General features: G+C 38.7%; 1 protein-coding gene across 1 annotated transcript; it reads right to left on the bottom strand.

Moving 5' to 3' along the window:
• Positions 1–9,558: 9,558 nt before the first annotated feature.
• On the bottom strand, positions 9,559–10,497 carry LOC149452564 (olfactory receptor 5V1-like). The gene has a single exon (XM_089689259.1). It carries the CDS (start codon positions 10,492–10,494, stop codon positions 9,559–9,561), a length of 936 nt encoding a protein of 311 aa, XP_089545385.1. The 5' UTR covers positions 10,495–10,497.
• Positions 10,498–11,485: the final 988 nt, after the last annotated feature.

Genomic DNA, 11,485 nt, shown 5'->3' with positions numbered 1-11,485 from the left:
CTTTGTAGTATTATCTATAAGTATAGTCACATTCTACTGATACAATGATGTGCCATTATTTATATATAGAAGAAGCATCGCACACTACCGCCTGGGATACTTACAAGTCTATAGAGATTACTTTTAATTCTTGTGTTTACTTACAATTACTGTAAAAAAATAAACTAAAAAAAATACAGTAAATGATAATGTAATAGAAAGCAGCCATATCTTTCTTAATATAAGCATCAAAACATGGCTGATTTATAAATGTTTTATAAATAAATTGTTTAGCAAGTTTAATTCACAAAGATGACTATATAAAATGCATGTTTACAATTTAAGGAAACAAAGAAATTCCCCTATTTGGATAAAAAGTATACTGTGTACTGTATATAAACTCTAACAATAAATTTTTCTTACTTGATTCCTTTTGGTTTGGTAATTCTGACATTGAAAGTTTTTTCACATGCAACGAAGTGAGAATACCTGGTGTCACAGGAAAATGATGAAACAAAACAGTTCCTAAATACAATCTTTTTGTTTCTCACCAGAGTTCAGGACCTGGGTTACTGTACGAAAAAAAAAAATAATAGTATGGTTCCATGAGAGAGAGATTTCTTTTCCCTCCTCTTTTAATTTTTTTTTGTACAGATGTTTTGCTTGTTAATTTTTTCATTTTTTTCTTTATTTTCTTTATGTTGCTTATTTGCTAACTAACATTTTTGTTTAGAAGCCTAATAAATGCAGTTTATTTTTCCTGGTTTTACACAAAATCTTGAGAGCATATGATACATTTTATTTTTCTTTTCATGGGTGGATAACTTCATTGTGTTAAGAGAAAGGAATGTTATTTTTAAATGTAGTTTAAATCATAATTTAAAGGAAAATGACATAGTAAGGGATAATGAAATATTCTATAAATTGCTTATAATCACATTTTTCTTTGTTTCTGGACAATATGTGATTTACCTATAGTATTTGTTTTTATATATGTCAGAATGTCTTTCTTTTACCTTGTTTTTGTAATACTAAAAAATGTAATAGAATACAATTAAAACATAATAAAGTGAGTGAGCGTTGCTACACAGTGGAGTTGATTTACTGAAACTGGAAAGTGCAAAATCTGCTGCAGCTGTACATAGAAACCATAAACTGTAAGCTCAGGACCCTTTGATAATGTGCATCGCACAAAACGCGTCAGTGGGGCTACAGTATCCGGATGTCTGACCACCGCTGGTGGCCATCCTGAACAGTATCTGGTCAGTGTTTACTTCCATTTCTTTTTATCCCTGCCATTGTTGTGTTACCTTCTGATTTAATAAACTCAGTGTATACGGTATCACGCTATGTGGTGTCCCTTATTGGGCTCTCTTCAATGAGAGTCCCCACTTGCAGAACCTGTTCAAAAAGGGGACCCCAGATGGTGACACGTTTGAGACACATTTAAGAATCTTGGAGTGCCTACTCCGAGTTGCGATTGGAAGGTGTATGACCCTGACCTTACCTTGGAAGTAGATGACCGCTACCTGATGTAACAGGATAAATCTCACGTGCGTATTTTTGACGCACTTCTGGTGAGTGCGCATTTTTTACCCCAGATTCACCGTGTGGTACACTGGAACTCTGCCCCACGCACTCATTAGGATCTACTGGATCTCCACGCTGGGCCTTTATTTATCTTGGGACTTTTTATTCACTCAATTTCACCTTAGTGTGATCTGATATTTGCACTTGTCTTTATGCTACAATATGATATTTATGTTATTTTAGCGCTGCACCCTATATATATATATACATAGAAACCAGTGTGCATATATGGAAGGAGCTCCAGACCAAAAGATAAAAGTCCAAATTCATTTATTGATGTTGTGTTAAAAGACAGCCAGCACATTTCGGGGGTCAAAGGAACTCTCCCTTCAACAGGTCTTCAGTTAAAAATTAGACTCTTACACCCTGGTTTCCCATTGATACTAGGAAGTCTCCAGTGTTTAGTAACTAGAAATGATTCCATTGCTAACGCCACTCGGAGACCTAGTGTCTTTTGAAAATCTATCTTAGCCGACCACAAGCCACCTGAGATCCCGTTTTTTCTCTGTGCTCTTTCTTCTTTACTTAACTTTTCCCCTTTTACACACCCCTCTTTTCTTTTTTTTTCTTTTCCCCCTCCCCTTTTTTATTGCACCTCATCCCCAGTCCCGCTAAACCCTTTACTCCCTCTCTTCATTTCTGGATATTTTCCTTATCTATTGTCTAGACGTATACAAGAGCTTGTTGTGTCAACTTGGATATTTTCTATGTCTCGATATTATGTGAATGGTAATATTGCTTCAATTATCCAGAATATGTTTTATATTGTATATTGTCAAAGCTCAAATATTATTATTATTATACAGGATTTATAGCGCCAACAGTTTGCTCAGCGCTTTATAATATAAGGGAGACAGTACAATTACAATACATTTCAGTACAGAAGGAATAGGAGGGCCCGACTCGTGGAGCTTACAATCTAAAGGAAGGGGGAGGTGATACAAAAGGTGATAGCTGTGGGGGATGATCTGGCGGAGGTGATTCAAGTACAGTTCTTAGGTGGAGGTGGGGTAGGTTTCCCTGAAGAAGTGAGTTTTCAAAGATCGCCTAAAGGCAGACAGGGTGGGGGCTGACCGGACATGCTGTGGTAGGGAGTTCCAGAGGATGGAAGATGCTCTGGAGAAGTCCTGAAGTGTGGGAGGAGGTGATGAGGGAGCTAGAGAGGAGGAAATCTTGGGAGGAGCGGAGCGGGCGATTTGGGCGGTATCTGCAGATGAGGTTGGCGATGTAGCTAGGGGCAGTGTTGTGGATGGCTTTGTAAGCTGCGGTTAGTATTTTGAATTTTATACGTTGGGTTAGTGGAAGCCAGTGAAGGGATTGGCAGAGAGGGACAGCAGTCGCTGATCGGTTGGTGAGGTGTATGAGTCTAGCAGCAGCATTCATAATAGACTGAAGGGGGGATAGCCTGTGTAACGGTAGACCAGTGAGGAGGGAGTTGCAGTAATCGAGGCGGGATATAACCAAGGCGTGGATAAGTTGTTTTGTGGTGTCATTGGTCAGGAAGGGGCGGATTTTGGAAATGTTCCAGGAGGTGAGGTGGCAGGATTTAGCCAGTGAGTGGATGTGGGGCCCAAAGGAGAGGTCAGAGTCTAGGATTGTACCTAGCACCCTGGCATGAGGGAAAGGATCAATGATAGTGCTGTTGATCTTAATGGTAAAGTCATGAGTGGGGGATCGGGGGGGGGGAGGAAATATTACAGCTCGGTTTTTGAAAGATTGAGTTTTAAGGTAGTGATGTGACATCCATGCTGATATGTCACTCAGTAGATTTGTGATGCCTGAGGAGATTGAGGGGGTGAATAAATAAAAAATAAATAAAAACTTCTTTAAAAAAAAAAAATGACTCAAAGGCTGTCCAGTTTGAATCTGTTCTGGGAAACTGATTACCTGAGTAGCAGCTTCATCAGATTTTTCACTCCCCAGTTTTAGTAAATCAACCCCAGTAACTGCCATATTGGACCTTTTGTGTTTATATTTGGAAGGAAGGAACTAATAAGTAGTTTATTATTTTTTTTGTAACTGCTTGTCATTATTGCACTCAGCATATGATGAGCGTTTTTATGGATCACATACATTTTTATTTAATTTCATGATTCTTTTGTCTACATTTGTTGAGTTTATAACTCTACTCATTGCTATCTCCCAGAGGATATGGTGAATCAGTATCATTTATTTTAGTTATGGGTTAGGGTTTTGGGGTGCAATCATTTGAATACAGATATTTTTGTTACAGTTTTTTATAGTCATTTTTATTGGTAAACCAAGATTTACTGTTACATAGTACAATTATCTATATCACATAAAAGAGTATTTCACAGAAATATGTACAGTGCTCAGCATAAATGACCACACCCCTTTTGAAAAGTAAGATTTGAAGCAATATCTTAATAACACAAGAACAATTTCCAAACTTTTGACAAAACTGAGTTTTATGGAACATTTGTTTAGCTCATTACATGAACGTAAGGTTAATGATATAACTTAGATTACGAAATCTCCAGTTTTACTCAAATTAGTTGATGAAAAAGTGAAAACACCCCACAACAAAACAACTTCATCTAGTATATTGTTTGACCTCCATGATTTTTAAGGACCGCACCAAGTCTTCTAGGCATAGAATCAACAAGTTGGTGACATATTGCAACATCTATCTTTTTCCATTCTTCAATAATGACCTCTTTTAGAGCCTGGATGCTGCATGGAGAGTGATGATCAACTTGTCTCTTCAGAATTCCCCATAGGTGTTAGATTGGGTTCAGATCAGGAGCCATACTTGGCCACTGAATCCCTTTCACCCGGTTCTTCTTCAGAAATGCAACAGTGGCCTTAGATGTGTGTTTTGGATCATTGTCATGTTGGAAAAGTGCACGACAACCAAGGTCACGGAGTGATGGGAGCATCTTCTCTTTTAATACAGAGCAGTATATCTGTGAATTAATGATACCATCAATGAAATGCAACTCCCCAACTCCAGCAGCACTCATGCAGCCCCACAGAAGGACACTGCCACCACCATGTTTCACTGTAGGCACCATGCATTTTTCTTTGTACTCCTCACCTTTGCAACGCCATACAGTTTTGAAGCCATCAGTTCCAAAAACATTTATCTTGGTTTCATCACTCCAGTGTACAGAGTCCCAGTAGTCTTCTTTGTCAGCATGGGCCCTGGCAAATTCTAGGTGGGCTTTTTTGTGCATGGGATATAGAAGAGGCTTCCTTCATGGATGACACCCATGCATGCCATTCCTCTGCAGTGTATGTCATATTGTGTCTCGGGAAACAATCACCACAGTTTGACTTTCTACCAGGGGTGGACTGACAACTCATGGGGCCCCCGGGCAATAGGGGATCATGGGGTCCCTGTGTCCTTGCCCAAACTCAAAGAAGCCTATGAAAAAGGTACCAGGGGCATCTCATGGGGCCCCCTACTGACCCCGAGCCCTCGGGCAGTGCCTGAGTTTCCAAATGGTCAGTCCGCCCCTACTTTCTACTTCTGTAGATAACTGCAGTGAATTTGCATGGCAGTTTTCTTTAACCGTTCTCATCATTTGCTCCAAAGACTTTAACTGGGGTGTATTTTTTTCTGCAACATGGTCTTGAATTAATTTGTTAGGAAAAATACTTTTTTGTGTGTGTAATTTAACAAATCTTGTTTGCAATCAATGGTCTGCATTTGTGGGAGTATTTTGTAGTATAGTGCCCCATAGAAAATGCTGATTCTGAAAGGAAAGTAAAGGTTTTCTAACAAATCTGTTGGAGTGTACTCATTTATGCCGAGGTTACCGGAGCTCCGGTCTGCTCGGATTAGGTGATAGGGAGAAAGTGGAGTCTGTTTTAATCAAAGATGTGACGGCTAAATAACGGCAATGGAACTTATGGGAATATATGCTTGGGACACCTATAGGAAACACAATAACAGGAACCAAGCTTACAATACCCCAAATCTTTTTTTTTATGTAGCTGTAAATTTATTATTACTACTATAACCTACCACCAAAGAACAATCCAAAATAACTTCCTGCTCCTGACGATCGCAGTGATGCACAATTTTGCAAATTTGTCGTGTGGTTATAACACCGTACATATCACAACTATTTTGTACATCCAGGTGAATTATACCACATTTTTTTCAGGACAAATTGGGCTTTCTATTTGGTGGTAAATGGTAATAGATATCTCCTGATCTTTTTTTTATTATCAATTGAAACCTGGCCAAAAAAAGTAAAAAATAAATATTTTTTAAAACATAGCTGTATATTTCTTGTTACTACCATAACCTACCACCAAAGAACAACCCAAAATAAATTCTCCTGCTCCTGGCGATCGCAGTGATGCCATGTATGTGTATTTTATTTGTTGTTTGTACAGCCCAGAAACAATAGTGCGCATTTTGTTTTTTTTTTGTTTTTTTTTTCCTACCTAAAACGCACTGATACCGACACTAACTGACATTGATGCTAATTTAAAAAAACAACTCTGCCCAAAATATACTGAACCTGACCTTTGACCCCAACTTTTGACCCTGACCTTGATATTTGGCCCTTACTTGTCCCAAACACTAACCCTGGCACTGACCTAGATCAAACCTTGATCTAGGTATTTTTCTTTACTTTTTAATTTATTTTTTTTAATATTTATTTATTTATTTTACACACTGTTGTTTTTTTTTTCTCTGAAAGAAGAGTGAAAGATGCAATGTATCTCTCTGCTCCAATCAGAGAGAGAAAAGACATGGGTGAGCTTCACAGTGGCTGATCACTGTGATAGCCAATCAGAGGCTATCACAGCAATCAGGAGACCCAGAGTCTGGAGTTCCCAGTCCTGATCGTTAGTACGGGATCTGGGGCTCACGGTGAGACCTTGGTCTCCATGCTGGCACACTCCCAGCACAAAGGTAGCTACGTGAATATGGTGAATATGAATATGCTAATACCAAAAGTATAAATCACACAAATATATTGAATAAATAAATAAAAAATGTAACAGTCCAAAAATACATAAGAAATAAAATTAAATAAATAATGTTATAAAAAGTCACTCTGAGCCAACTTCAGTCATCAATCTTCATATTCAGCCTTTCAATGGCTCACAAAAACACCTCAACATAAAAAGAAAAATCACATAGTGCATTATCTTAACCACTTGCCCTCCTGAGGATTTACCCCCCTTAATGACCACGCCTCTTTTTGCTACTTGGCGCTGCACTAATTCAACTGATAATTGCGCGGTCATGCAACGCTGCACCCAAACGAAATTTACGTCCTTTTTTTCACACAAATAGAGCTTTTTTTCGGTGTAATTTGATCACCTGTGCGCTTTTTATTTTTCACGCTATAAACAAAAAAACGCCAAAAATTTTGAAGAAAAACAATATTTTTCATTTTCAGCTATAAAAAATATATAGTAAACTCAAAGTTGGTTTTAAATTTAGGCCAAAATGTATTCTGCTCCATGTTTTTGGTAAAAAAAATCCCAATGAGTGTATATTGATTGCTTTGTGTGGAAGTTATAGCATCTACAAACTATGGTATAAATACTGCAATTTACGCCATTTTTCTGCTATACAGCGCTGCGCTAGTTTAACGGACAATTGCGCGGTCATGCAATATGGTACATAAATTAAATTTACATCCTTTTTTTCCCCACAAATTGAGCTTTCTTTTGGTGGTATTTGATTGCCTGTGCGGTTTTTATTTATTGCGCTATAAAAAAAAGGCTGAGAATTTTGAGGAAAAAAAACAATATTTTGGACTTTTTGCTATAAAACATGTCCAGTAAAAAAAAATGCAAAAATCAAATTTAGTCATAAATTTCTGCCAAAATCCATTCTGCGACATGTCTTTGCTAAGAAAAAACCCCAATACGTGTAAATTAATTGGTTTATGTGAAAGTTATAGCGTTTACAAATGGCGGGAAAGATACTGGGAATTTTTAGGGTTTTTTTTTATACTAATAATGGCGGCGATCAGCGAATTATGGCGGCGATCAGGGACTTATGGCGGCGACCAGCGACTTATGGTGGGACTGCGGGACTGCGGCGGACATTCTGACATTGGGGGGTACTGACTTGGGGTCACTGACATCCCCAAAAACACTAATACAGTGATCAGTGCAAAAAAAAAAAACCGACACTGTACTAATGGCACTGGGGAGGAAGGGGTTAAGTTTATTTTGCAGGGAAGGGTTATAGGAGTGAGGGGGAGTGTTTTACTAGGGGGCGGGGTGTGTACTGGGCGGGACAAGGCTGATCGAGAAAGTGAAACTGTTCTTTCTCGATCAGCTCATCCTCGAGCTGACAGAGAGGTGACAGCCAGCACAGCTACTGCAGCTGTGCTCTCTGTCACCGTTTACCGCCGATCGCCGGGACATAGCCGCTAATGAGCGGCTGTGACCCGGCAACTGACATCTGCGGCGGTGATCCACAGGACAAATAGGGCGGCGGCGCGCCTCGCGCGCGCCCCCTATTTGTTTACAAAACGCACGTTTTAAAATGTGGTTTTGCCTGTGAGTGCCGCCCTGCCGCCGTATATGTACAGTGGCTGGGCGGCATGCAGTTAAATAAAATATAAATAAAACAGATGTGATAAATGCAAACAACCATGCGTGATCACAAATAGTGAAAAAAGTGAAAGTGTCAAAACAGTGCCAATTAATCAATCCAGTGGAAAATATGCATCTAAAAACAGCATGTGAAACACTGTGTCCACATCTAAGGTGTAAGGAGTGAATACCCTTACCAAAAATATGTGAATAATATAATAACATGCCTTTACACCTCCCGGCGAGGGTATTATCACAAATTCTGCTTCAACCAAAGGATCATCACAGCCTCATGGATCAGATCAGATTTTATTTATTTTTTTTATATATTTGTGTGATATATACTTTTGGGAATATTGGTATTAGCATATTCATAGTCACAGTTTTTACACTTTTTTGGGAAAAGTGTATCTTTATGCTATTTATAGCCTTATTGTATTGAATTATTCAAGGGATACCGTAAAATTCACATATATTATAAGTAGATACGTAAATATGCAGCCCCATGACATATTATTATTATTATTACTATACAGTATTTATAAAGCGCCGATAGTTCGCTCAGTGCTGTAAATTACAATGGGAGACAATACATGCGACAGTACAATAACAATACAATGCAAAACATGAGGGGATTGAGGGCTCTGCTCTTTCGAGCTTACAATCTAGGAGGGAGGGGATGGTGGCACAGGAGGAGATAGCTGTGGGGAAATGTGATTCTCAATCCCCCCCAATCCTGGTACATTTAGCAGGACAACCTCTGGTCTTATAGGCAATTCTATAATGAGGAAGGGCAGTAGTAACTATTCATTTCCAGAGCTTAATATCCAAAGTTGTTGTGTAATTCCAGTGTAATAGTGCAGTCTTCCTAGCATAAAACAATAACATAAAGCCCAGTGCAGTGAGGCTGCATATTTTTGTGACGTAGATGGCAGTCAAGGAGTTAATCTAAAGTGGTATCTACTAAAAGTATCTAGTGATATGGGATTTAGTAGTGTTCAAAAGACCTTTCTGAAGTTACTATTGTTTTATGCTAGGAAGACTGCACTATTACACTGGAATTCTACAACAACTTTGGATATTAAGTTCCGGAAATGAATAGTTACTACTGTCCTTCCTCATTATAGAATGACCTATAAGGCCAGAGGTTGTCCTGCTAAATTTACCAGGATGGGGGGGATTGAGAATCACATTTTAACTTCTGTGTGCAAATTCCCATGCCATCTACGACCTAATGGTAGGCGCACTCCCAGCACAAAGGGAGATATGTAAATATCCGGCCCCATGGCATAAAGCCCAGTGCAGTGAGGCTGCATATTTTGTGTGAAGTTGGCATCAAGGAGTGAAATATGGCTACATTTAGCAGGATAACCAATGTTGATCTAACAAATTCAAGCAACAATACATAAACTTGCATTCTTTCAAAAGAAGAAAAGCATTTTTACAATCTCAGTATTGACAGCTTTTCTTGCACATAGATAGGTATTTCTTTAGGACTGATTTAATTACTTGGTTCCTCAAGCTGTATATGATGGGGTTCAACAATGGTGTGACCACGGTGTACATCAGAGATACCACCTTGTTTGTGTTCAAAGACTGTCCTCTTGAAGGAACCACATACATGACAAACAGTGCCCCAAAGTAGGTACATACAACAGCCAGATGGGAGCTACAGGTGGAAAAGGTCTTCTGTCTACCGGTGGCTGAGGTTATCCCCAAGATGGTCAGAAAAATATACATATAAGTAATGGTGATAAACACAAATGGTATAATTGTCATGAGAATAGAAAATATGAGCACATCAAATTTAACAATGGAAATGTCTGAACAAGACAATTCAAGTAGGGGGCCAAGGTCACAGAAAAAGTGGTCAATTACATTAGGACCGCAGAACCACAAAGATTCTAATAAGACAACTGTGATGAGTGTTATGGAAAATCCTAGTAACCAGCAAGCTGAAACCAGATAATAGCAAAGTTTAAGGTCCATAATTGTTGTGTAATGCAATGGCTTACATATGGCAAGATAGCGGTCATAGGACATGACTGAAAGGAGAAGACACTCTGTGGGTACCAGAGAACCATACAAGTAAAATTGAGCGATACAGCTTCCAAGACGTACAATGCCACCCTCTGCTAATATTACATGGAGCATGCCTGGAACAATATTTGAAGTCAACAACACATCTGAAAAGGACAGGTGACCAAGAAAGAAGAACATAGGAGATTGAAGAGAACTACTGGTCAACACCAACAGAATAATGAGAACATTTCCAATTATGGTCACTATGTAAATTAGGAGGAACCAAAAGAAAACTAAATACTTGAAATCTTGTAGGTTTTCAAAGCCAAGGAGCAATATTTCATATATTTGCGTCCCATTCATTTTTCATACTGCAGAAGAAAATTATTACAAAATGTTATTAATTCTAAAATGCACTATATTTGTTTATTCTTATGAAAGTATGACGGCTACTATAGTTTTATTTTAGAAAAATATTTAAGAAAAAGTACATCAGTTATCTGATAGTGGTTTAGTGACACCCTATTGACCGAATGCATTAAAGCAGAGCTCCACCCAAAAGGGGAAATTACACTTTAACCTGCCTGGCGGTATTCCCGAGTGTAGCTCGGGGTAAAGTTTCTGTACCAAAAGCGGTAACCCCCGAGCTACACTCGGGCTTACCATGCGGCGCTGTATAGGGAGTCCCTGCAGAGCTTACCTTGTCCTTCACTCCCGCGATGTGTCCCCTGCAGGGTCCCCGGCCATCTCCTCCGGCCGATGCCGGCATCCGGCTTCTGTGTTCCGGTCCCTGTGACATCGGGACGTACGGGCGGCGGTGGGAAATTTGAAAATTTAAAAAAAATTTAATTTTTTTCAAATGAATTTTACATAGTAAAACATTGCTGTTTCAAACCATTTCACATACATTTTGTCCCGAGTGCTTTGTCCTGTCCCCTGCCTGCATTTTGAATGTTCTTTCTGCCTGGAAACTTAGAAACGTCCATGGCGTCCAAAAAGCATCCCTTTAGGTCAAAAGCGGTTTTAGACCGGCTAGAGAACAGCGATAGTAAATCAGAACCACTTGCAGAATTGAGTGATAATGATTTGTGGAGAAATTCGTCATCAGACACTGAAAACAATTTTGCGACTGAGCTCAGTGATGTGAGAACTTGGCGCTCTATTTCAAATTTCAGTGTTTTTGGTTTGATTATATTATTGAATTAAATGTATTACTATATTATTATTTTTTATGATTATTTATTAAATTATAATTTATGATTTTGTGTTTCAAATTTCATCATACCCGGGATGTTTAATAGACTCTTGTTCGGACAGATTTCAGTGAGTTATTCCTAAATATTACAGCCTACAA

This window comes from Staurois parvus, unplaced genomic scaffold, assembly GCF_062004578.1.
Source record: "Staurois parvus isolate SC_StPar_1 unplaced genomic scaffold, SC_StPar_1.0 ptg000470l, whole genome shotgun sequence".
In the NCBI taxonomy this organism is placed as follows: Eukaryota; Metazoa; Chordata; class Amphibia; order Anura; family Ranidae; genus Staurois; species Staurois parvus.
This window is presented reverse-complemented; position numbering and strand designations above follow the sequence as displayed.

Excerpts from the sequence above, each read along its gene's own strand:
- LOC149452564 (XM_089689259.1), bottom strand. The coding sequence starts at position 10,494 with ATGAATGGGACGCAAATATATGAAATATTGCTCCTTGGCTTTGAAAAC.